This window comes from Pyrus communis, chromosome 16, assembly GCF_963583255.1.
Source record: "Pyrus communis chromosome 16, drPyrComm1.1, whole genome shotgun sequence".
Lineage (NCBI taxonomy): Eukaryota > Viridiplantae > Streptophyta > Magnoliopsida > Rosales > Rosaceae > Pyrus > Pyrus communis.
Genome location: NC_084818.1, coordinates 3,561,920 through 3,588,023, shown reverse-complemented (window position 1 = coordinate 3,588,023; position 26,104 = coordinate 3,561,920). Strand labels below are relative to the sequence as shown.

Below are 26,104 nucleotides of genomic sequence, written 5' to 3'. Positions count from 1 at the left end.
TCAAAGGCCTGCAGCGAATGCTACATTTGTAGCAGGCAACCATGAGCTTCCAGCAATGAAATTATCCACAGTAAACTTCGATGCTTCCGATGAACTAGTTATAATTCGATAACCACCCCACTTGACCCTGCCAGTAGTAGGTGCACCCGGTCCAATGTTCTTGTATTCTCCATAATACAATGTCTTCAAAGCAAAATCACCGTTCCACTTGAGCCACCCAGCTGGGTCAACCAGGGTGTCTAGAAAAGATTGCAGAAAAACTGTGCGTGAATACTCCTTCCATGGTCTACCCAAGAATGTCTTGACTGAGCCGACGGACGATTCAAAGTCCAGTGCGGCCATGACACGTGAGTCGTGGATAGAAATACCCGTGTTCTGGTTTGGGTCCGTTCGGCCTTGGGCTGTGATTGTGTTCTGTTGACCACTCATGGGTTTTCTTGCGTAGATCATGCAGTTTTGGAAAACAACAGCAGCGTTGCCAAAGATAAAATCAACGGTGCCGTAGACATAGCATTCTCTGTAGAACTGTCGTTGGGAGTGGGTGTAGAGGGTATCTTGGTAGCCTTCGAATCCGCAGCGGTAGAAAACTGAGAGGTCGGCGCCTGATCTGAGGGCTACTGCTTGATGGTTCTCTGGGCCAGCTGTGTTGCGGAATGTTATGCCACGAGCAATGAAGCCTTCACCAGTTACTGCTGTAATTACACCCCCCCAAAAAATCAAGAATTAGAAAATATGAATTTTTAGTATTACTTTTTGGGTTCAAATCTTTTATGATAAATTATGTATGGGCTTGTTTGTATGTGTTTTTAGAATGACTGAAAGTGCTTTTAGAAAAAATTGTTTTAGGTTTCAAAAGCACTTGAAGTGTTTTCTGCAAGAAGTGTCAGTTATGTGCTTCTTCCAAGAAGTACTTTAAATGTTTTTTTAGGATTCACTTGCATTTCTACTAAAGAATGGTTCTAAAAACATTTTTACCAAAAACATTTTCAGTCATTTTAAAAGCACATCCAAACAAACTCTATGTCGATCAAGGGGAACATGTATCTTGTAGTAGTTAAGTTCTAAATTTATACGTCTGCTCGTAGAAGATTTTGTTTTTGACTTTGTTATTTTTTTGTTCATATCATTGAATTATGCATAAATTAACCGTTATAAATTTAAAAAGTAAAAATTTATACTAATTAAAAATCAACAATTTACCGCACCTTTTGTGCTCTATTGTGACAATTTCAATGGCACATACATTTTGACATTTGAGAAGACTAGTGATTTGAGAGAGAGAGAGTCATGACTTACCAACAGTTGCAGACTTGAAAGTTGTAGAACCTCCAACAACACTACGGCTGCCGGTGATGATAGTATACCTTAGTCCATCACCCAGCAGATAAATGTTCTTCAACTTAATCTCAAGGTTTTCCTTATAAACCCCTCTCTTCACATGTATCACAAACCTCTTACTCCCACTCCTTGCGGCCGCAGCATCCAAAGCAGCTTTGATCGTCTTATAGTTCCCCGACCCGTCTTGAGCGACCACTACGTCCGCTGTAGGCGTCGACTGCAACAGTTTCCTATTCCCAGGGGAAACCCAACTAGGATAACCCTCTGTGTACATATTTGTCAAAGGTGAAACATTTGAGGAATTCCAAAGTGACAAAGTGTTACTAATCAGCTTGGACACATTGTTGGACATGAGTGGAAACACAAAGTCCGAAACCGCAAGCTCCACGAACCCAGCCCGACACGTGTCGAGGTTCGTGAGGGCAGTGCTGAGCCAAGTTTGCGTATCATAGTCGGTGCATTTTGTGGCAGTGTCTATGGTTTGGTTGAGGAGTTTGATGGTTTCCTCATAGAGGCTCATGCAGTCAGCCCATGCAGCTCTTTCTTTCTTGTTTCTACACTTTTGCCCTAGCCACTTGTTGTGACTTTGCGCCTTGAGTGCTCTTTCTAGAGTTACTTGGACTGCAAGTTTCTTGAATTTGGATGGTTGTTTGGGGATAGAGAGAGATTTTTCGTCTTGGGTCATGGTGTATTTGCAAGTTTCAGGGTAGGGGGTTTTTTCGCACCATGAATCTATGCTGGTGTGAAGAATGTTTGAAAGGGCATGTGAGAAGAATAAAACAAAGGAGACACATAGGACGAATGAACTTAGATTTGTCGCCATTGATGAGCTCTTAGTTGGTTTGGTTCCTAGGGTTTGTGAGGGTTTTGTGTTTCGTGATAAGAAGTTGCTTATATATATATAGCGGCGATTGGAGAAATGAAAAATGGGGTGTAGTGGCGACAGCTGGTTTGGCTAGGGTATAGTTTGAACATGGAGGGATGATGGAGACAGTGAGATAATTTAAACCCAAAATAGTAAGACGAATTGAAAGATTCTCAATCCTTGTCTTATTAAACTATGATACACTTGCGTAGCCAATGTTGAAATAATGTGATTAGAACAAGTATCATACATAGAGTTCATTATTCAACATATCCAAGAAGAAGCTAGAACTCCTCAACACGACTGTATGTACGTAACATTCTCTTCAACCAAACACACAGATTATGGATGATGGTGGTCATGGATCGTTTTAAGACGTGTCTTAGTACTTTTTAGTTAATTCACATAACTCATATTCTTCTGATCAGTTGACATAATTCACATTTGTAACATGCTTAATTAGTAACCAATCAATTGAGTGAATGATATATAATGAACGAACCTTATTATTAATTTTATAATATGAAACTTAATAATACATTGCTATTAAACTTGTCCTCTGGAGTATGGTGGAATACAATATGTATATCTGAAAATATTTTGTAATGAAACTGGTAGAAGCGTCCTAATGATTTCCTCTACTTCTCGTTTAGAATATGGTGGAATTCAACAATCAACCGCCACATAAAGTTGTTTACATAAAAATATAGTCTTCCTAAGTTATTTCTTAGAAAATTATTAGGCTCCTAAAATTGACTTATTTCTAACTAATGATAGTACCCTGCCATTTGTTAATACATGGGCCATTGACAATTTGGCATGCAAATCTAGCTACAAATCTGACTATATTTTAGGTAGTTGACTTTAAAGTTTGAACAGTTTAAGCAGCGCCAATTCAGAACGCGTTGCGCATATAAATAATGACCACTGTTTTTGTCCTTTGATTAGTTTTAATAAGTTTGATGGTTTCAACATTCACGATAACTCGTAGAGGATGTGTCCCTTCGATTAGTCTTAATAAGTTTGCGCCAAGACATTGTGTAATGAAATTTAATACTTGATAATTTGTGCGAGTGATTAATTTAAGACAGTGTCAATATAATTAGTAGAGGATGTGTCATTATCCGTTGCGTTAGTTTTATGTAGCAAAGGTTGACAGATGTCATCATCTGGTGTGATGAGCTATTCTAAATTTGTTAAGAGTTGTTGTTAGTTTGTTATGTTGTTAAGTTTGATATATATAGCTGAAGGAAGAACTTTAGTATCATTTAATCATCAATCATATATTACAAAGAGCTTTCAAGTTTCTCTCTCTAGTTCTTCGTATTTTTTATCCTTTATTGTTCTTTGATTTATTGTTCTTTAATTTTTAGCTAATAAAAGGTAACGGATTCAGGCAAATGAGTAATGCCTGCCGCTTTATGCTAGCTGGACAACAATGCTGGAAATTATATGTTTATTATTTTAATTTATAATATTATAATATATAATTTTTGTGTGAATGAAAATTTTAAATTCAATTACTTAGTTGCATCAATTCGTTGAAATTTTAGGCAACAGTTACATTATTTCAAAAAGGGGTGGCTTGAGTTCCATACAAACTCAAGCACCCCACCCATCCAAATGATTTAAGAGAGGAGTTTTCTCCAGTGTCTTTTATTTTTTGCTAGTCAAATTCCGAGTCGTGTCTCAAGAGTATGAATACATAAAGTTTGCCAAGGTCCGAAGATTACGGTGCTTTAACTTTGGATTGTAGATTGTTCACTTCTGGGAGACGGATTCTTACCAAACTACAAGCACAAGAGTAAGAGCAAAATTTTGTCTTTAGGCCATTGCACCGTTTTTTACTTTCTCTTTAATTGTTTAATTATATCAAGGTCCATTGTGCACACTATCTTCAGTTTGTACATATTCTTCGTTGCTTAATGAATATCGTACTTCTTTCAAAATTTTTTTTATTAATTATATAAATCTGGTACACAATTAATGTTATGAGTTTTTATAATTATTGTTATTGTTAGAATACTTTTATTATTTTTATCTTTTCTATTATCGCTGCAACAAATAATTGTGTATATTGCTTTGTAATATTTTCTTACGACTTTATAATGACTTTTCAAACTAATACCATTCTGTCTAATTAATTTATTCAACCGCCAGATGCATTCTCTCACATATTAATCTTACCATTTGAACAAACAGTTCGTTCCCAGGCAAATCTTGATTCATGGATAACGATATATATTATTTAAAATCTACACAGCTGGTGCTAAATGAATGAGCAACATCCATTTATCCAATAATCAAATTGATTAAAATAAAATATTCACAACTAATGAAAATTATCCCAACTAAGCCATCATCTAGTACGGGGACAATCTTATGTTTTCTTAATGTGGCCGTATGGTTGGTACAACTTACAACACATACTAAAATCAGTATAGATAGTAGTAATGCAGGATTCTTCTAACATCTACCAATCGATAAATACCAGCTAAGGAATAGAAGCATGAATATGAAAGCTTCCATAAACATAAAGAAAATCAGTTGGTATATATTAAAACAAGTCTTTGTTCATGAGCTTGGACAAAATAGATAACTCACTATTTTATAAAGATCACACAAACTTTAACGTCATATTCTATATTTCGAACAATAATGTCACCTAGGCACACAGAAAGAATATTCAACTATAATCGAGGTCAAGTAATTCTATTCATTTTTATAATTTACGTGTTGACGTGATTATTTGGGTGATTATAAAGGGCATTGATCATAGACCCATTGTGAACGGCACACCGGTGGTGGGCAACCACGACCAACCAGCAATAAGGCTACCGGCGGTGAACATAGACGCCACATTTGGACTAGTGATGGCATGAAAACCAGGCCACTTCACTCTATACCTAGTACAAGAGCCAGGTCCAAAGTTCTGATACTCCCCATAATACAAAGTACTAAGGGCAAAATTACTTCTTTGCCACCGCAGCCAGCCCGCTGGATTTACCAAATTGTCCAGATAACATTTCATAAAGACAACCCTAGAGTACTGCATCCACGGCCGGCCCAAATATGTTTTGTAAGAACTGGCCACAGGCTTTAGGTCAGCGGCTGCCCGTACCTGAGAATTGTGGATCGAAATTGCTGTGTTTTGAAACGGGTCGTTTCGACCTTGTGCCGTGATGACGTTGACTTGACCCCACAATGGCTTTCTCACATATATCATGCAATTTTGGAAAACTGCAGCTGCGTTACCAAATATGAAGTCTATGGTGCCAAAGATGTAGCATTCTCTGTAGAACTGGCGCTGGGAGTGGACCATGAGGGTGTCTTGGTAGCCCTGGAAGGCGCATCGGTAAAAGACTGAGAGGTCGGATGCCGATCGGAGCGCCACAGCTTGGCCTTTTAGTGGTCCGGCAGTGTTGATAAATGTGATGCCACGAGCAATGAATCCTTGACCGTTTATGCCTAAAGAACATATTTTGTAATGACAAAACGATTAAAATAGTAAAACTTACACTTTTGATCTTACAGAGATTTGGTGAAATTTCATTTTGATTCATGTAACTTTAATTGTGGCCACTTTGTAACTCTAAGATTACTTATTGTTCAATTCAAGGATAATGGTTTATATTAATGTTTTTACAACTTCAAAAAACGTAATGCGCGCGGACGTGGGCACACACACATATATATTATCATTTATTTTAAATTTATTATTATTAAATGACAAGAGAGAGCTCGACAGCCAACACCTTTCTATTAAAACATGATACCACATGCAAAAAAGATGATAAAATAACAGAATCAAGCTTGTTGATTTCAACAATTAATTATAAACGAGAGTTTAGATCGTGACAACGGAAATTAGACTGACCAAATTGGAACCTCGCAAAAGTACAATAACTACAATTTTATGAATTGGACAAAAATTAAGTGCTCAAACTTAAGAAACAATTAGATCAGATTAAGCAAATAATTAGAGATGGAGAGAAATTATATGTACATACCAGCAGTTGCAGAATTATAGGTTGTGTAACCTTCACTGACACTTCGGCTAGATGTGATTATTGTATATCTAATGCCAGCACCAACCAACATAATTTTACTGTTAATGTTGCTAACTTGAATGTTCTCCGTGTAGACACCTTTCTTCACATAGATTATAAACTTGCTCTTAACTCTTCTCCTCGCGGCTTCGTCTAAGGCGGCTTGGACGGTCGAAAAATGCCCCGATCCATCTTTAGCCACCAAAAGATTTGCCCTAATGTTTGAAGCTTGCAATAACCTCCGGTCATGCTTCGAAACCCAATTTGGAAACTTTTCACTCTCATTGTAACTTTCTTCCGTGCCTAAAAGTTGGGAACCAATTGCCAAACTGTTGCTAATGAGTTCCGACACATTGTTAATGGACCTGTAAATCGGCGTTATGAAGTCCGTAACGTTCAGTTCCAAAGACCCGACTCGGCACGTGTGAATGTTGGTGAGGGCAGCGCTGAGCCAAGTTTGCGCATCAAAATTGGAACACTTGCGTTTGTTGCCTAAGCCTTCAAGTGTAACGTTGAGCTGGTTGACGGTATTATCGAAAAGTTTCAAGCAATCGGCCCACGCGGCTTTTTCGATATCGTTTTGGCAGTTTTGGCCATACTGGGAGGTGTATGTTATGACATCGAGAGCTCTCTCTAAGGCCACTTCAACCAGCATTTTTCGAAACTCAGAGGTGTGTTTCGGGCGGAAGCGGTGGATGCTATTCGCCATGCAATAGTTGCAAGACTCGGGGTGAGGGGTTTTTCTGCACCATGTACGTATACGGCTAGAGTGGCGGTGGTGACTTCTGGCCAGGGTTGTGTGGAAGAACAAAGAGATGAATATGAGTAAGAAAAATAAAGAGAAGTGGGCAAATTTGTGAATGTGAAGCATGGTTGACAAGTTTTGGGCATACACACGCACAAAGACACAAATTAGTGACAATTAAGTGGCTTATGATTCAAATAATTGTGTTTTTAGTGTTTAGTTATGATTTTATTTTAAAGAAAATGCGTAAGTCTTACCTAAAAAATTTCGATAATTACAAAACAGGTGAATATATGATTGCATTTTGGTTTATAAGTCACCTCGAAAATTGTAATGACTATTATTACCATGATCACGTGAACCTGAAGCCTGATCAAATAAAGCTGGAATGATTAAGAACATAGTCATAGTTACTTGCTACATATCCAAAATGGCATTTTCATCGCGTCACAAAGCTAACGTATCTAGAAACACAAGTTGTGTGTGTATTATTTCAAATAGAAAACTTCATTTTAATATTTAAAAAAATATGAGTTTTAGATTATAATCTTGTGTAAGATTAAAATTCAATTTTAGTTCCTAGTACATTTAATTATCTAATTTATTAGTTATATTTATCTTTTTATTTTTATTTTAATGTATTAATTACATTTAAATTTAATTTTTATTTCATTCATCATAATTAAAGAACTAAATATGTGCATAGTAATAAAATTAAAATTTAATGTGGAGAGATTAAATAAAAATACACATTAAATAACAAAAATTGAATATAAATTTTGATAAAAGTACACTTCGAGAATTTTTCGAGATGACGGGAACTCCTACTCATCAGTCATCACTGCCAGTTGGTGTTCCAAGCCAATGGTAATTTGACAACTTAATTTATTTATTTTTTCTTATTCAATTCATTCTCTTAAATGCTGAAACGTCACTCCGAAAACGTAAAAATAGACAGAGCTAAAACGTCTATGAATAACCTTTCCGTTCCGTTTTGTTCTCAATCAGCCAAGGCCGGCCCTGAGGGTAGCCCAAGTAGGCGCCCGCCTAGGGCCCCCACTTCGAAGGGGCCCCCAAAATTTTTTTATATCTTGTAAATAACATATAAATACAAAAAAGGTAAGAGATATCATAATTCATTTGTTGGTGCAGTGGAAATGTTTGGTTTTTTTTTTCTTTGGAGTGTTGAGTTCAAAACACAGAGATGCCTTTTTTAGTCACTAAATTTTTCTTGTTTTTCAAATTTACTGGCAATCCAATTGTCTAAATTCATATAAAGTTATAAAACTCAAGTCTCAGTGCAATCTTTTTTTATTTCAACTTTCCAATCTCCCAATTTCTATCGAATTTTTAAATCAACTATCACATGGTCTTGAAGATTGTACATTAAGGTATTCAAAACTTTGAATTTATATTTTTCTTTTCAATAATTTTTTATTCAATGGATTTTTTCAGTATTCAATTCGTTAGTGTGATGTTGATTTTACGAAAAAAGCACAAGAGAAACAATTGGTGTTGTTGAATTTATTATAATCATCAATCAAGTTTTATTTTTTTACTCCCTTGATCATCAAGTTTTATTGTTCTTCACTCTCAATCTTGGACTCTTGACTACAAACATTTAGTACATTTGAGTCTAAAAACTTAAGCCGTTTAATGTTTAAGTAATGTTTGTATATTTATGTTTTTTTTTATATTAATTTTTAATAATATTGAATGTGGAAATAGAATATGTATTTAGCGAATTCTTTTTTATACATATCAATGTATAAAGAACCAGAAATCAGAGAACATTAGGGCCCCATTTCGAAAACTCGCCTAGGACCCCCAAATTCTTAGGACCGGCCCTGCAGTCAGCCATCTCCTTTGTTTTCCGATGAACATCTTCTTTGTCTCTGAAAAAAAAGGGGGAAAAGCTGATCAGTTTCATATTACTCGAGTCTCGGTCCCTCTCATTTTCTGGAAAGATCTGCAAGAAATTTATGATTATCTCCGGTGATGCTTCCTGCCCAACTCTGGTTGTTTCTCCTCCTCCATCTTGTCTGTATTGTAGATTTCTTTTGGAATTGGAAGACTTTGTCTCTTGATTTGTTAGCTTTTATTTTCTTGGTTCTACACCAAAAACAAAATAATAAGAGGTGCTTTGCCGATTTTAATCTCAAATCCCAGGCAAAGAAGAACACTTTAATTATGGGTATGGGTTATCGGACGAGGAAGAAGAAGATTTGAAAAGTTTAACTCCGTTTAGCTTTTTTTCGCTTTGGGACAAACGTTTCAACATTTAAGAGTTTGTTCAGTAAGATTAAAAAGAAAAACCAGATGTCAAACAACCATTGGCTGGAACACCAACTGACCGGAACCCCGAAAATTTTCTCGTACACTTCAAGGGATTAAATTAAATATGTAATCTAACACCAGGTTTTTTTAAATTTTAATATTTTGCAAGGACTAATGTTCAAAATGTTATACTAAGGGTGAACGATATAATTGATATGTCTCATTTCTAGAATGTATTAAGGGGTTATAATTTGAGTAAAATAATAATATTACGTGATTGTGTTTTTTTTTTTTTGAACAAAAGATATTATTTAAACTGAGGGAAGATGAATGTTTGTTGGAACAACAAGCACAAGATAGGGGCGAAATTTTGTCTTTAAGACATTGCATTTATGCAAACTTCAATCTCCAAGTTTGTCAGTTTTTCTTACTTTTTGTCTAGTTTTATTTTATTTTATTCTTATACATAATTGATGTTGCGATTTCTTTATGATTATTGTCATTCAAATTCTTTTATTATTCTCATACTTTCTAATATTGCTCCAACAATGTCGAGTTTCTATCCATGCATGAGTTCGAAACTCTTCATTCCCTAAATTATTGCAATAGTTTCAGACTCTCTCGTTCTCCTAATATTTTTATTTTTTATTTTTAAAATGAGTACCTTACCCACTCAAACCCAAATGGGTGTTGTTACTTTTAGGTTTCAGTTGCATTTAGGACTTTTCTCATTGTGAAGGGTGTTGATTTAATCACTCTTACTTTCTCCTTCTCGACTCAGTCTCATTTGATTGTTGCTTCGTTGCTGTGAACTTTTGCTGCTGATGTAACCAGGAAATAAAAGAAACTCAGGATCACATTTTAATTTTTCAAGAATGAAATCCTTATTTCCATTAAGTAATTGTCGATACAATAATCAAAGAACAAATGAAAAAATTATTGTCAAATAAATAGCTTAGATACATAATTATACAAGTTACAACAATGGCACAGTTCATGCAATGGTATGATCAGTTGTTATGATCAAAGGCAAACAGTTCATGCAATGGTATGATCAGTTGTTATGATCAAAGGCGAGCAGTGTTATGATCGAAGGTATGATCAGTTGTTATGATCAAAGGCCAGCAGTGAACAGTTGTTATGAACAGTTCATGCAAGGGTATGATCAGTTGTTATGATCAAAGGCAGCAGTGAATAATAGCAGGCGGCCATGAGCTTCCAGCAATGAAATTATCCACAGTAAACTTCGATGCTTCTGATGAACTAGTTATAACTCGATAACCACCCCCACTTGACCCTGTCACTAGTAAGTGCACCTGAATGGCACATTTGTTGCTGGCAGCTCCAGCAATGAAATTATCCACAGTAAACTTCAATGCTTCTGATGAACTAGTTATAACTCGAAAACCACCCCACTTGACCCTGCCACTAGTAAGTGCACCCGGTCCAATGTTCTTGTACTCACGATAATACAATGTCTTCAAAGAAAAATCACCGCTCCACTAGAGCCACCCAGCTGGGTCAACCAGGGTGTCTAGAAAAGATTGCATAAAAACTGTGCGTGAACACTCCTTCCATCGTCTACCCAAGAATGTCTTGACTGAGCCGATGGACGATTCAAAGTTCGGTGCCGCCATGACACGGGAGTCGTGGATAGAAATGCCAGTGTTCTGGTTCGGGTCCGTTCGGCCCTGGGCTGTGATTGTGTTCTGTGGACCACTCATGGGCTTTCTTGCTTAGATCATGCAGTTTTGTAGAACCACCACAGCATTGCCAAAGATGAAGTCAACGGTGCGGTAGACGTAGCATTCTCTGTAGAACTGTCGTTGGGAGAGGGTGTAGACTGTAGAGGGTGTCTTGGTAGCCTTCGAACTTGCAACGATAGAAAACTGAGAGGTCGGCGCCTGATCGGAGGGCTACTTCTTGATGGTTCTCTGGACCAGCTGTGTTGTGGAATGTTATGCCACAAGCGATGAAGCCTTCACCAGTTACCGCTGTAATTACACCCCCCAAAAATTAAATTCAAGAATTAGAAAATATGAATTTTTAATATTATATTTTTTTGGTTTCAAATCTTTTAAGATGGACTATGTATATCGTTCAAGGGGAACATATATATGGTAGTAGTTAAGTTCTAAGTTTATATGTCTGCTCCTAGAAGATTTTGTTTTTGACTTTGTTATTTGTTTGTTCATATCATTGAATAATACATAAATTAAACGTTATAAATTTAAAAATAAAGTTTATACTAACTAAAAATCAACAGTTCACCACATCATTTGTGCTCTATTGAGACAATTTCAGTGGCACATACATTTTGACATTTGAGAAGGCTAGTGATTTGATAGAGAGAGAGAGGCATGACTCACCAACAGTTGCAGCCTTGAAAGTTGTAGAACCTCCAACAAACACTACGGCAGCTGGGGATAATAGTATACCTCATTCCATCACCCAGCAGAGATAAATGTTCTTTAACTTAATCTCAAGGTTCTCCTTGTAAACCCTTCTCTTCACATGTATCACAAACCTCTTACTCCCACTACTTGCCGCCGCAGCATCCAAAGCGGCTTTGATAGTCTTATAGTTCCCGACCCGTCTTGAGCGACCACTACGTCCACTGAGACCGTCAACTACAACACTTTCCTATCCCCAGGGGAAACCCAACTAGGATAACCCTCTGAGTACAAATTTGTCGCAGGTGGAACATTTGAGGAATAACCAAGTGACGAAGTGTTACTTATCAGCTTGGACACTTTATTGGACATAAGTGGAAACACAAAGTCCGAAACCCCAAGCTCCACGAATCCAGCCCGACATGTGTCGATGTTCGTAAGGGCAGTGCTGAGCCAAGTTTGCGTGCATATATAGTCGGTGCATTTGGCAGGGTCTACGGTTTGGTTGAGGAGTTTGATGGTTTCCTCATAGAGGTTCATGCAGTCAGCCCATGCAGCTCTTTCTTTCTTGTTTCTACACTTTTGCCCTAGCCACTTGTTGTGACTTTGTGCTTTGAGTGCTCTTTCTTGAAGTTGGATAGTTGTATGGGGATAGAGAGAGATTTTTGGTCTTGGATCATGTGTATTTGCAAGTTTCAGGGTAGGGGGGGGGGTTTTTTTGCACCATGAATCTATGCCGGTGTGGAGAATGTTTGAAAGGGCTGGTTAGAAGAATAAAGCAAAGGAGACACATAGGATGAATGGACTGAGCTTTGTTGCCATTGATGAGCTTCTTAGCTCGTTTGGCTAGGGTTTGTGAGGGTTTTGTGTTTGGTGATAAGAAGTTGCTTATATATATAGGGGCGATTGGAGAAATGAAAAATGGGGTGTGGTGGTGACAGCTAGGGTATAGTTTGAACATGGAAGATGATAGAGACAGTCAGATAATTTAAATCCAAAATAATAAGACGAAAGATTCTCAATCCTTGTCTTATTAATCAGTGCTAAATAAACTATGATACTCTTGCTTAGCCAAGGATGAAATAATGTGATTAGAACAAGTATGTATTTGAACTTGTCAACATGACCGCATGTCATATATAGATATAGTTGATTATTTAATTAGAAACACCCGGCTTGTAATTTAATTTGCGTAACATTCTCTTCAACCAAACACACAGATGATGGATAATGGTGGTCATGGATCGTTTTAAGACGTGTGGTAGTACTTTCCTTAATTCACTTAACTCATACTATTTTGACAAGCTGGGGAATATGATATGTATCTGAATATACTGAAACTGATAGAATTGAAGCGTCCTAATGGTTTCCTTTACTTGTTGGAATTGAGTATCTCATGAATTTTTCGAACACATATTGAGTCCAACATGAATTTCTACTAAATTATGAAAAATAAAGAATTATCTACTAATTAATTTAAGTGGCCAACATAAAAGTTCAGATAATGGGTGATGTTGGAGAGACCATTTGCTTAAGCTATATTTTGTTAATCACATCATGTTACAGTTAACGGTTGGAATCATTTTTCAATAATTTAAATAAAGAATTCAACTGTTAACCACCACATAATGTTGTTTACAAAATATAATCTAAACAGATGATCTCTCTTGAATTTTTCTTAAAAAATTATTAGGCTCCTAAATTTCACTTATTTCTAACTAATGGTAATACCATGCCATCTGTTAATACATGGGCCATTGGCATGCAATGTCTAGCTGCAAATCTGACTATTATTTTAGGTTGTTGACTTTGAAGTCTGAACAGTTTAAGCAGCGCCAATTTAGAACGCGTTGAGCATAAATTCGAATAAGGTAAAAGAAGTATTGAACAATGCAATTTCACATTCAGAAATTTGACAACAAAACTTATATTGAACGGCTGCATCGCCAAGACAATATGTGAAAAACTCAATACTTCCTAAATTGTGCAAGTGATTAATTTAAGACAGTGCTAGTGTAATTAGTAGCAGAACACTTTCTCGACTTTAAGTATTAATAGGTATTAAGTGATGTGTCACTATCTGATGCTTTGGTTTTATATAGCAAGGAAGATTAACATATGACATTATCTGGTGTAATGAGCTATTACAGTTTTGTTAAGAATTGTTAGTAGTTTGTTATGTTGATAAGTGATCGAGATATATCTAGCTGAAGGAAGAGCTGTAGTATCAAATTTTTTTTTTTTTTAACAAACGATATTATTTACATTAAGGGGGTGAGGGAGTTGCTAAGCCTCACAATGGGTTAGCAATAATGTAGTTCAACTTCAAACTCGCCTTTAACGAGAATCGAACCTAAGACTTCTCACTTACAAGTGAAGAGGAATACCACTAGAGGTTTCAAGTTTCTCTCTCTTATTTCTCTCTAGTTCTTCGTCTTTCTTAATCCTTCATTGTTCTTTGATTTTTCCATTAGCTGGACTATAATTGTATCCATAACTGTATACATTGCTTTGCAGTATTTTCTTAGACTTGACTTTCTAACTAATACCATTCTGTTTAATTAATTTATTCATCCGCCAGAATGCATTCTGTTACATATTAATCGTACTATTTGAACAAATAGTTCGTTCCCAGCAGCCAAATTTTGTTCCATGGATAACAATATATATTATTTAAAATCTACACTGCTGGTGCTAAACGAATGAGCAATATCCATATATCGAATTATCAATTGATTAAAGTAAAATATTCATAAATTAAGAAAATTATCCTAATTAAGCCGTCGTCAAGTACGAAGCCAATCTTTCTTAATGTGGCCGCAAGGTTGGTACAACTTACAACACATACTCAAATCGGTATAAATAGTAGTAATGCAGTAGTCTTCCAACATTTACCCAAAAAAAAAAAAAATAAAGTCTCACAATGGGTTACCAATAATTTGGTTCAAATTCGATCTTGGCGAGAATTGTAATGAAATTGATGTTCCACCATAAAACCAACTGGCCATATGGGAGTAGCCCAAGATCATATAAGCACATAACAAATCTTGTTCCTCACCAATGTGGGACAACTCTCAACACGCCCCCACACGTGTGGCGGATTTTCAAGCCTACACGTGGACAACAATTGGGTGACGTGGAGCGCGTGTAGCCGTTGGGCTTCACACTTGGATAATCTTGCTTTGATACCATGATGAAAGTGAGGTTCTACCATAAAACCAATTAGCCATATGGGGAGTAGCCAAAGATCATATAAGCACATAGCAAACCTTGTCCCTCACCAATGTGGGACAACTCTCAACAAATCGAACCTAAGACCTCTCATTTACAAATGAAGAGAAATACCACTAGACCATAGTACTAAATGACAATTGATATTTTTCTGCCAGAGACCTTTGTTAGCTTAGTTCTATGAATTAAACTGATTAATCGGTAATATTCATTCCTTGTGAAAATGTATCATATGTACAAAAGTCCAAAACCAAATTACATTCAGTAAATGCAAATAATTTTCTTTTCCAAACAAACACAATAAGTTGACAAGTACAACATTATGGGCATTGATCATAGACCCGTCGTGAATGGCACACCGGTGGCGGGCAACCACGACCGACCGGCAATAAGGTTACCGGCGGTGAACATAGACGCCACATTTGGACTGGTGATGGCATGAAAACCAGGCCATTTCACTCTATACCTAGTAGAAGAGGCAGGTCCAAAGTTCTTATACTCCCCATAATACAAAGTACTAAGGGCAAAATTACTTCTTTGCCACTGCAACCAGCCCGCTGGATTTATCAAACTGTCGAGATAACATTTCATAAAGACAACCCTAGAGTACTGCATCCACGGCCGGCCCAAATATGTTTTGTAAGAACTGGCCACGGGCTTTAGGTCAGCGGCTGCCAGTACCTGAGAATTGTGGATCGAAATTGCTGTGTTTTGAAACGGGTCGTTTCGACCTTGGGCTGTGATGACGTTCACTTGGCCCCACAATGGTTTTCTTACATAAATAATACAATTTTGGAAAACTGCAGCTGCGTTCCCAAATATGAAGTCTATGGTGCCAAAGATGTAGCATTCTCTGTAGAACTGGCGCTGGGAGTGGACCATGAGGGTGTCTTGGTAGCCCTGGAAGGCGCATCGGTAGAAGACTGAGAGGTCGGATGCCGACATGAGAGCCACGGCTTGGCCCTTTAGCGGTCCGGCAGTGTTTCTAAATGTGATGCCACGAGCAATGAATCCTGGACCGTTTATACCTAAAGAAAATATTTTGTAATGAAAAACCAATTAAAAATATAAAAGTTTACCTCTGGTCCGTATAGTTTGGGAGAAATTTCATTTTATTTCATGTAATTTCAATTGTGGCCACTGTTTAACTCTTAAATTACTTAATGGACAGTGGAAATTAGACGGACCAAATTAGAACCTCGCAGAAGTACAAGAACCACAATTATAAATAGGCCAAAAGTTAAGTACTCAAACTTAAGAAAAAATTAGATCGAATTTAGCAGATAATTAGAGATGGAGAGAAATTATGTGTACACACCAGCGGTTGCAGAATTATAGGTTGTGTAACCTCCACTGACACTTCGGCTAGATGTGATTACTGTATATCTAATGCCAGCACCAACCAACATGATTTTACTGTTAGTGTTGCTAACTTGAATGTTCTCTGTGTAGACACCTTTCTTCACATAGATTATAAACTTGCTCTGAACTCTTCTCCTCGCGGCTGCATCTAAGGCGGCTTGGACGGTCCGAAAATTCCCCGATCCATCTTTGGCCACCACAAGATTTGCCCTAATGTTTGCATTTTGCAATAACCTCCGGTCATGCTTCGACACCCAATTTGGAAACTTTTCGCTCTCATTGTAACTTTCTTCCGTGCCTAAAAGTTGGGAACCAATTGCCAAACTGTTGCTAATGAGCTCCGACACATTGTTATTGGACGTGTAAATCGGCGTTATGAAGTTCGTAACGTTCAGTTCCAAAGACCCGACTCGGCACGTTTCAATGTTGGTGAGAGCAGCGCTAAGCCAAGTTTGCGCATCAAAATTGGAACAATTGAGTTTGGTGCCTAAGCCTTCAAGTGTAACGTTGAGCTGGCTGACGGTGTTATGGAAAAGTTTCAAGCAATCGGCCCACGCGGCTTTTTCTTTATCGTTTTGGCAGTTTTGGCCATACTGGGAAGTGTATGTTATGGCACTGAGAGCTCTCTCCAAGGCTACTTGAACCAGCATTTTTCGGAACTCGGAGGTGTGTTTCGGACGGAAGTGGTGGCGGCTATTCGACATGCAGTAGTTGCATGGCTTGGGGTGAGGGGTTTTTTTACACCACGTACGTATACGGCTAGAGTGGCGGTGGTGACTTCTGGCTACGGTTGTGTGGAAGAACAAAGAGAAGAATATGAGTATTGAGAGAAGTGGTAGACTTACCTTCATGACCATGTTTGATGAGCAATGAGATTAACAAGGTGGGGTTGTTGAGGGTTGTGAGGGTCATATCTTTTAAGGTGTTCTCTTTTATGTAGGTAGGAGAAGGAAGAGACGGGGTAGAGATAGGCTGGCTTGTTTGACACATATAAAAGATTGCAAGATGTGTGTAAATGCATCATGAGTAAGATCGCATCGCAAGGTATACCATGTTGACTTTACTTAGAATTGTGTGCAATTCACAATATAATACTCTTAATTTCTTTTAAATACTTCACGGATGATGTAACATGCATGTTAAGTACATATATAAAGTCATCAAAAAATAAATAAAATACATATATTGGATCTTAGCATTAATGAGAAGTATAGATATGTAAATATGTTTTGTTTATATGTACTTCTCATTAATGCTAAGATCTAATATATGTTATATATATATACACACATATATACCTAAAAAACTAAAACCATAGCCGTGTAGGGAGAACCAAATAAAACCCTCGTTTGTTGTTGGCTCCTGCCTTTGGTTTTGGGATCGGCGACAACCCTTGAACAAATCCTTCTTGGTCTCTTCTTTCGCTCTCCTTCCTCTTGTTTTTGTTTTTGGTGTTGAATTGTAAAAATTATAGTTGTCAAGAAAATTGTCGTGTTTTGCCTAACCACACAACGAACACACGATTTTTGTTCCACATGGCACTTTAGATATGGATTTAGAGTTGCAAGACGCTAAAGTTGTCATATTGTGCCTGGTTAGGGTTTAGCCAGTACATAACTATGGCTCTCTTTGAGATGTCATGAGAATGTCGAGTGGCGACATTGTTTTGTCATTTTTAGTTTTGAATGTGTTTAATAATTTCCAAAAACTCACAAGGAGTTTGCTACTTCCCCCCCCCCCCCCCCCCCCCCCCAATATAATAGGATAATCTACACTAAATTCATCTAAGCTAGAGGGAGGGAAAATCAAATACAGGACCTCAGGTGCAAAGGCGAATGCTTTAGCCAACTGAGCTACAAACCATTTGTAGAGTTTTCTGGTTTTGATTTGTCTTTTCATGAAAGTTTCTTTATTTTCAATTTTCCTCTTGGTGTGTTGGCTCTCTTTCCAATCTGATCTAGGGGTGGAGCAATTCGATTTGATAAATCTACCTCATCTAGTGTTAGAGGTTCATGATGCATGGTGATTAGGTCGTACTCTCTATCCCACTACAATTTTAAGAGTTTACTTGTTCTCACATGCTCTCGTGTAACATGATATTTAAAAATTCTATTATTTTTTTGTAATCTTGCGATTTTCGGTAAGCACAACTTTTGACTAAGTTCTTGAAGTCTACTTATGGCTTTACAACTGGTCATGCTCTTGTAATATTTTTTAGATATAATTTGTCAGGACCTTTTGAGGCTAAATTCTTCATATATTTTGTATTTTGTTGAAATTTGGAGGATATATAATGCTTTTTTCTTTCTTATTTTTTAGAAAGTAATTATATTTGTATGAATGTTTTTCAAAACATTTCACATGGATTTTTCATTACGCTGAGTTTTATGAAAACTCATGCTTAATCAATAATTAAATTAATTTTTTTTTCAAAAAATAAAAAAATAAAAAAACACAATACAACTTAATAGTGGAATGATATATATAATTAACATGTCAAATTATGAGGTAATATTTCTTGTATTTATAAGGAAAAGTTAGGCATGAAACAGAAAACGTGATTGGTCATGATTTGCTTAAATTCCTCAACTAATTATCAACGGTTTAGGAACTAGAACCAAGATGACTAAGAATATCAAATGTAGGTGTAGACTGTGTAAAAAATTATATGAAAATATGCCTAATGGGCGACATACTAGTGATCGATTGGTGTGACTTTTGCAAGTTCCCATTTGAGTCACCGATTGAAAAGAATATATAACATGCTTCGTACGGATTCCATGCAGCACAATATGAGATTAGATTATGATAGGTAATATATAATTATAGTATACATACATACATACATATATATATATATATGTATATATATGTATATATATACATATATATATATATATACATATATATATATATATATATATATATATATATATATATATATATATATATATATGGTTGAGTAAATTGATCCTTTCAGATAATGTACATCGAAAGTAACAGTTTCTTAAACGAAACGAGTCATGTTCTTGGTATACTCAATGTCCAAAGTCCTGCCCTTAACTTTAGGGTAACCCCATGTGACCTTTTAATTAGTTTCTGAATTAAGCATGCAAAACCATCTTCTTCTTTATTTTTCAATTAATTGAGTTTTCCCTTTTCTTAATCCATAACCCATTTTAAGACTTCTAAGCTTACATTTTACAAGGAAATATAACATCTGTTGAGTTATGTGTAATCCGTTTAACAATTTAACCATTAACGTTACTGTTTGTCAAAAAAAAAAAAAATTATGTCCAATCATAAGTCTCGAAGAGATATTGCATACCAAAGTTTGCATGATTGACTTGCATAATTTTATATTTTTCGTCAACTTAAACTTAATAGTCCCCTTAGTTTATCTAGGGTTCACTTTCGTCCCCCTAGTTTGTCCTCGTAGTTTCATTTCGTTATCATCAATCATCATTAGTCCAATTTATCAAATGAGGCAAAATTCCTTCCAAGTTGAATTATTTTCAAATCATAAGATGTGCACAAAAATGTATAGGAAATCAACTTAACTAAGATATTGGACTTAATAGTGAAAACTGAGTGAAACTATAAGGACGAAACACAAGTGAAAAAAACCTACATGGACAAAGGTGACAATCTAAATAAATTGCGAGACCTATCACTACAATTTAACTATAAATGTTTGATCTTTGACATGAAAGCTCTTAGAGAAAAACACGTGAAGTGCAATATTTTAAGAACACTAGACTGACCTTATAATTAATGTGAGGAGGGCACTAAAAGAATTTTCACAACTAAGAATAAACTAGAGCATGCCAAATGATAAGATCTCTCTCTCTCTCTCTCTCTCTCTCTCTCTCTCTCTCTCTCTCCATACAAGCACTCAAAGTGTTTTTGTATAAAATTTACATGTTTTTTCAAATTCACGATAAGTTTTTAAGTTCGAATGTTCTTATCTAGTTGGGCTCTCTTTCAACTTGAGCAATTCATAAATGATTTAACAAAGTCGGCCCATTAGAACAAAAAGAAATTGGGCCAGACCCACCCCTTAGTGAAAGGGCTTGCCATTTGTTTGTTCAATTCAAACGATGGTTTTCCCGTCAACATATCAATCAGTTTCATGCAAGATTGATAGAAATACAACATATGCTTCAAACTTTAAGAAACAAACATAAATAGGAAACATACAGATCCGATAAAAATGGGTTAATTGGCATTGCAGTTTACACCATAAGGTTGGGGTTATATACAAAATAAGTCACGATGTTTCAATTTTCGTTTTTTTACACCATATGGTTTTCGAATGTATTAACTTAACATCTTCGTCAATTTCACTGTCTAATTAGATGTTAAGTGCTCATATGACATAGACTTGACTCTCATTTTGAGAACTCGTTGACCGTCAGTTTTAATGTCTAGTGTTTTATGAAATTGACAGACAATGGGTGCTTAAAATGTAGGCCTAGTATATGTCACATTAGCACCTAACGTCTAATTAGGCAACGAAATTGACAAAGACGTTAAATTTGTGCAATTTAAAATTTATGTGGTGTACAATGCAAAAACTGAAATCTCATGCCTCATATGGCAAATAGCCAAACCTTTTGGTATAAAATGCAGTTAACCTAAAAAAAAAAAAAAAAAAAACAGAATAGAGGAACAAATTGTTCAAATAAGCACCAAGCAAATCATCTAATTAGGTACCCGAAACTAAAGTTTTATCGTATCCAAAGTAGAGTTCTATTAATATTTGTAAACAATACAAATATTGTACCTCAAACGGAGCCTAAATTAATTTAGCCAAATTGTAAGCACAAAGACTAAATTGACCAAACGAGTAAAACACATAGACTAGTGGTCGATTGTAGTTTAAGGTTTAATTTGTTTAAACCAAATGGGCGTATATTTACTACTCACTGAAGCAATCGTGGAGTCTATAGTAGTGTTGCTGCCACCTTAAGTAAAGTGTGTTTACATATACGGTGGCTTCAAAAATCATTTCCTGCAGGTTCATGCTTTTGGTTTTTGGGAAAGAAAAATTCTTTAATTCTTTCTTAAAAACCTTCATCTTCCCTTAAAATACAATTCCACAAAAGAAAATCTTAATTAGATTGTTAATTAATTAACTTCTTGGTTGGAACGTCATTAGATTACATGGATACAATACTGCCTTAAATTACATGCCTACATGGAACGTTATTAATCAATATTAAGATAAGAACATAAATTTACTCCTATATAATAATAATTGGATTTCCTTAAAAACAATTTACGTCTCACATTGACATTGTCATCAATGAGGTTGCCATTCAAACTCTCTGGCATTTGAGTGTCCTTTTCTTTTTTAATAGGAAAACTAATGAAAAGGACTTGAAAACTTTGAGTTTTAACGATAAGGACAAAATAAAGGGTAAAATGAATAGTACTAGATTTGATTTTTTAGTGTAAAAATGTGATTTTTCGTTAAAGTGAACAGTACCGTGGGCTTTTCGTTAAAACTCCTTTTTTTTTTTTCCTTTTTTTTTTTATACAACCTATATTGGGGAGGGGAAAATCGGACTTGAGGCTTCGGCTGTAATTATAAATGTTCTTAACCATACAGTACAAGCACTTTGGTTGTGTACATATCTTTTTCATCTTCTTTTTTAACACAAACAATATTAAAGAAAAAAAATTCAAACATAGAAGTTGGAGTGACCGCTATGGACTTCATAGCAACAATCCCCTTTTGAGTGTGTGTGAAATGAAGTAAAAATGTATAAGAAACATTCCATATGGTCAAAGAAGTTAGAAGTATAATCCAAAGTGTAGGGATACAATACACAAATACACTGAAACTAACAAATATAATGCTACACAATCTACATGATTCATTCACCGCCTCAATCGGAGGCTGCGGAAGTGCCTCCCTTCGTTACATAGTTCGATTGTGTGATTTGTCAACTCTCTCTCTCTCTCTCTCTCTCTCTCTCTCTCTCTCTCTCTCTCTCTGTGTGCAGTCATTCAAACTATTTTCTCCTTTTCCCCTTTAATTTCTTGGTAAGGGATAGAAAGTCACGCTTCCATCCCAAGTGATCGGCAGACATCGTACGCTCTTGCTGTTTCTTCATTTATCTCTATCAATATTTTTACGCCCTAGATATTTTTCTCAACATATAAATATAGAGCGTGTCACAACTCACAAGTTACAAACTTGCGAGTACAAGGAAATAGTAGTGGGGTTTCGAAGAGACGGATATTGAAGAAAAAAAATGTCTGCGCTTCACAAGATGGTGGGCTTAGTGGGGGCGATTATGGTGGCGATGGTGATGACGGTGGCTTCTTCTTCTTCAGCTCATGATTATGGAGATGCTTTGACCAAGAGCATTTTGTTCTTTGAAGGTCAGCGGTCGGGCAAGTTACCTTCTTCTCAGAGAATGACTTGGAGGAAGGATTCCGCTCTTCGCGAGGGCTTCGAGATTGGCGTAAGTGTCTCCACTCGATCTCTTTGAATTTGGATAGAACATGATACTGCTAATTAGACTTTACAGATTCTTAATTATTACCCAAATCATGATTAGGAAAAAAAATTTGAAGTTGCTTTCATCAAATTTTTCTCTTTGCCTTTTCATGTGCGAGAATGGTTAAAGAACGAAAATTTGGCAATATTTCATGGTATTTATTTCATCAATCACACGCTAATGGGAAAAAAGTTGAAACGGTACACTATTACGTACTTATAGGAGAAAAAGTATTTGACAAATGTGACTAACACTTCTGGAGAAAAAGAACTTGCATTGCTTCACATTTTCCCTTTATAAAACATGTGAATTATGAACTTAATTATGACCTCACAATTAGTAATTTTGGTTATTTAATCCATTTCTGTAGCAATTGGTGGAATGGCTTTCCTGACGTTTTTAGCTATCAAGGGCTTTTTTGTGTGTATGGACTAACCATTTGTTTTTTGTGTGATCAGGTAGATTTAGTAGGAGGTTACTACGATGCCGGAGACAACGTGAAGTTCAACTTTCCGATGGCATTCTCCACAACAATGCTGGCATGGAGCGTTTTAGAGTTCGGGAAGGACATGAGCTTGGACTTGCCGCATGCCCTCGACGCGATTCGATGGGCAACCGACTACTTCCTAAAAGCCACTAGCATTCCTGGCTTTGTCTTTGTCCAAGTTGGCGACCCTTATGGTGATCACAACTGCTGGGAGAGGCCGGAGGACATGGACACCCTGAGGACCCCCTTTGCCGTGAGCAAACAGTTCCCGGGGTCCGAAGTTTCCGCTGAGATTGCGGCAGCTCTTGCAGCTTCTTCCATGGTGTTTAGGCAGATTGATAGAGGGTACTCCGCCAGGCTTCTCAAAAGGGCTAAAATGGTACTAAATTTCACGAGATTAATAATTGTGATTAATTAATAATTATGTGAAACTTGATTGATACGTTATACTCTGTGCATGGGCTAGGTTTTTGATTTTGCAGATAAATATCAGGGCTCCTATAATGACAGCCTTGGACCGTGGGTCTGCCCGTTTTATTGCGATTTTAGTGGCTACGAGGTATGAAGAGAACAATAATTTGCTCCTTACATTCTAACTTAGTGGTATATTACAAACTGACACGTACTAAAATGAGGTTAAAAAAATATGCAGTTAAACTATGATTTGTTTGACAATCTCTAATGTTTAGGATGAATTGATATGGGGAGCAGCATGGTTGTTCAAGGCAACTAAGCAAATCAACTACTGGAACTATATGTTGCAAAACATGCCCAAGTTGGACAGCGGTAACACAAATGGTGTCTCATGGGTTGGTGGAAGGTTTGCAGAATTCGGATGGGATTCGAAGCATGCAGGCATCGACGTACTCGTTTCCCAGGTAATGAAGTACTTAAATTTCCCTCCTTCTCTTCTAATTAAACATATTGTCTAATACAAGATCGATTTGGTCCAATGCATGTTTTCGCGACAGTTAAGCATGTCTACCATCAGTACGGAGTCTCTTCCTTTCATTTCAAATGCAGATAGGTTCATATGCACCTTGCTGCCTGAATCACCAACCCTGTCTGTCTCATATTCTCCAGGTAGCTACTTCTTTAATCAGTGAATATATAATCACCATTCATATTACTGTTGGTCATTAATGTGGATTAATTAATTAATTAATTAGGTGGGCTTTTGTTTAAACCTGGAGGAAGCAATCTGCAGCATGCAACAACTCTGTCATTTCTTCTAGTTGTCTATGCTCGTTATTTGAATCAAGCCAAGAGAGCAGTCCGTTGTGGCGATGTTGTTGCCAGTCCTGCTAGACTTGTACAACTTGCTAAAGGCCAGGTACATATTTGCTACATTGTCATCTTGGTATATATTTACTTTTTGATTAAGTTGTAGTTAAAGACTCTCGAATTATATATTTGCCCGAATCTCACTTTGGTTCTAAATTCAATATTTTTATTTTATATTTTTCACATTTTTTACATCGTGTCACTTTAGTCGTTACATCAAAATATGTTTAGTTTTTCTATCATTTGTAGGGGCAAAAATGTCTAAGCATATTATATATACTTACCAAGTCTCTCACCCTCCATTTTTCTTCTCTCATTGATTCAAAATTTAAGTCTTAACTTCAAATTGGGATGTAAATGTGCCATTGCAAATTTGCAATGGAATAGAAGAGAATAGGGAGTTGGAGGTTAGGGAAGCATTCGTCATTTTATATACAATGTGGTTGGCCATATTTACACCTAAGTTTTGACAGATTAGCAAATGAACTTTTAACGACTAAAGTATAAATCTTTTAAATCTATATAGAATCCAAAAAATAATAATTCGTAGACCAAAGCGAGAATCAATTAATAATTAAGGGACTATGATTTCAATTTAAGCTTTACTATATATTCAAAAGATTGTACAATTGGGATACTTATTAATTTATATAAATTTGGACCGACGGATATTGGATGCAGGCTGATTACATATTAGGAAGTAATCCATTGAGCATGTCATATATGGTAGGATATGGTGAAAAATTCCCTCAAAACATTCACCATCGCGGGTCGTCTTTACCGTCACTTGATCAGCACCCAGAACAGATTGACTGCAAAGGTGGAAACGATTACCTTTACAGCGAGAACCCTAATCCGAATTTGCTAATTGGAGCTATTGTTGGAGGACCAGATATCAAAGACGCATATGCTGATTCTCGAGAGGATTTTGTACACTCCGAGCCAACCACATACATCAATGCACCTTTTGTCGGGGTCTTGGCTTACTTCAAATCTCAATCATCCTAGCTTAGTTAGCTTAATTATAGCTCGTAATTAATTTCTTCATCCTCTCTCTTACAAATTATTGATCTTATGTTTACATCTTGCAACTGCAAGGAAAAAGAAGAAGAGTTGATTAGAAATGTAAGACTTGTGCAAAAATGTGAAATATGTCACTAACCTTTTGGCCGGCGTCATTAACCCTAATTATATAACGAAAATTAACTTGAACTTTCGGTGGATCAAAGTCGATCGTTTGATCTGCATTTCATACAAAACTTCACGACATGTCACAAACTAGAAAATACTAATTGTTAGTACCATAATATGGACTCAATTTGGCCACATAAATACTAATTATACATGACTTGTGACGTTCTTGTATTTGTCTGGTTTTACAATCCTGTTCAACTTTGTGCATCAACATTAATTAAAGTAAAAAACTTAATGATTGAGTTGCCAGACATTTACATGTTTACGTGGCCGCGAAAAAACAATCCCCGAAAAAAGGAACTTAGTTTTTTCGGTTGCAGAAAAAGAATTTATTCAGTATAATCAAAATTACATGCATACCGGCAAA

General features: G+C 36.3%; 4 protein-coding genes and 1 pseudogene across 8 annotated transcripts; 1 reads left to right on the top strand and 4 right to left on the bottom strand.

The window, feature by feature from the left end:
• Positions 1 to 2,161, bottom strand: LOC137721220 (pectinesterase 2-like). Its single transcript, XM_068460320.1, has 2 exons — positions 1,297 to 2,161; positions 1 to 692 (listed from the first exon to the last, which is right to left on the bottom strand). Exons 1-2 carry the CDS (start codon positions 2,159 to 2,161, stop codon positions 1 to 3), a joined length of 1,557 nt encoding a protein of 518 aa, XP_068316421.1.
• A 2,815-nt stretch (positions 2,162 to 4,976) lies between these two features.
• Positions 4,977 to 7,123, bottom strand: LOC137719372 (probable pectinesterase/pectinesterase inhibitor 33). The gene is made up of 2 exons (XM_068458418.1): positions 6,214 to 7,123; positions 4,977 to 5,671 (listed from the first exon to the last, which is right to left on the bottom strand). The coding sequence occupies exons 1-2, from the start codon at positions 7,121 to 7,123 to the stop codon at positions 4,977 to 4,979; spliced, it is 1,605 nt and encodes a 534-aa protein (XP_068314519.1).
• A 3,454-nt stretch (positions 7,124 to 10,577) lies between these two features.
• On the bottom strand, positions 10,578 to 13,250 carry LOC137721157 (pectinesterase 2-like; annotated as a pseudogene).
• A 1,981-nt stretch (positions 13,251 to 15,231) lies between these two features.
• LOC137720936 (probable pectinesterase/pectinesterase inhibitor 33) lies at positions 15,232 to 23,891 on the bottom strand. Of its 2 annotated transcripts, XM_068460057.1 has the most exons (4): positions 23,872 to 23,891; positions 18,858 to 18,912; positions 16,217 to 17,054; positions 15,232 to 15,926 (listed from the first exon to the last, which is right to left on the bottom strand). In XM_068460057.1, the coding sequence occupies exons 3-4, from the start codon at positions 16,962 to 16,964 to the stop codon at positions 15,232 to 15,234; spliced, it is 1,443 nt and encodes a 480-aa protein (XP_068316158.1). In that variant the 5' UTR covers positions 16,965 to 17,054; positions 18,858 to 18,912; positions 23,872 to 23,891. The 2 variants fall into 2 exon arrangements, with proteins under 2 accessions (XP_068316158.1, XP_068316157.1); XM_068460056.1 differs by lacking the exons at positions 18,858 to 18,912; positions 23,872 to 23,891 and having other exon boundaries at positions 16,217 to 17,117.
• On the top strand, positions 22,542 to 25,551 carry LOC137720937 (endoglucanase 8-like). 4 transcript variants are annotated; one of them, XM_068460059.1, is made up of 8 exons: positions 22,566 to 22,736; positions 23,231 to 23,638; positions 23,726 to 23,818; positions 23,949 to 24,057; positions 24,088 to 24,145; positions 24,236 to 24,342; positions 24,429 to 24,592; positions 25,225 to 25,551. In XM_068460059.1, the coding sequence occupies exons 1-8, from the start codon at positions 22,566 to 22,568 to the stop codon at positions 25,549 to 25,551; spliced, it is 1,437 nt and encodes a 478-aa protein (XP_068316160.1). The 4 variants fall into 4 exon arrangements, with proteins under 4 accessions (XP_068316159.1, XP_068316160.1, XP_068316162.1 ...); XM_068460058.1 differs by having other exon boundaries at positions 22,542 to 22,736; positions 23,949 to 24,137; positions 24,231 to 24,342; XM_068460061.1 differs by having other exon boundaries at positions 23,949 to 24,145; positions 24,251 to 24,342.
• The last annotated feature ends 553 nt before the right edge of the window (positions 25,552 to 26,104 follow it).

What these genes read in the sequence shown, in the direction of transcription:
- LOC137719372 (XM_068458418.1), bottom strand. Translation starts at nt 7,123, where the DNA reads ATGCTTCACATTCACAAATTTGCCCACTTCTCTTTATTTTTCTTACTC. An exon ending in CTATAATTCTGCAACTGCTG is followed by an intron (nt 5,672 to 6,213) that starts GTATGTACATAT and finishes TATGTTCTTTAG; the next exon opens with GCATAAACGGTCAAGGATTC.
- LOC137721220 (XM_068460320.1), bottom strand. Translation starts at nt 2,161, where the DNA reads ATGGCGACAAATCTAAGTTCATTCGTCCTATGTGTCTCCTTTGTTTTA. An exon ending in TTTCAAGTCTGCAACTGTTG is followed by an intron (nt 693 to 1,296) that starts GTAAGTCATGAC and finishes GTGTAATTACAG; the next exon opens with CAGTAACTGGTGAAGGCTTC.
- LOC137720936 (XM_068460056.1), bottom strand. Translation starts at nt 17,117, where the DNA reads ATGGTCATGAAGGTAAGTCTACCACTTCTCTCAATACTCATATTCTTC. An exon ending in CTATAATTCTGCAACCGCTG is followed by an intron (nt 15,927 to 16,216) that starts GTGTGTACACAT and finishes TATTTTCTTTAG; the next exon opens with GTATAAACGGTCCAGGATTC.
- LOC137720937 (XM_068460058.1), top strand. Translation starts at nt 22,542, where the DNA reads ATGGTGGGCTTAGTGGGGGCGATTATGGTGGCGATGGTGATGACGGTG. An exon ending in TCGACGTACTCGTTTCCCAG is followed by an intron (nt 24,138 to 24,230) that starts GTAATGAAGTAC and finishes TTTTCGCGACAG; the next exon opens with TTAAGCATGTCTACCATCAG. An exon ending in GTCTGTCTCATATTCTCCAG is followed by an intron (nt 24,343 to 24,428) that starts GTAGCTACTTCT and finishes TTAATTAATTAG; the next exon opens with GTGGGCTTTTGTTTAAACCT.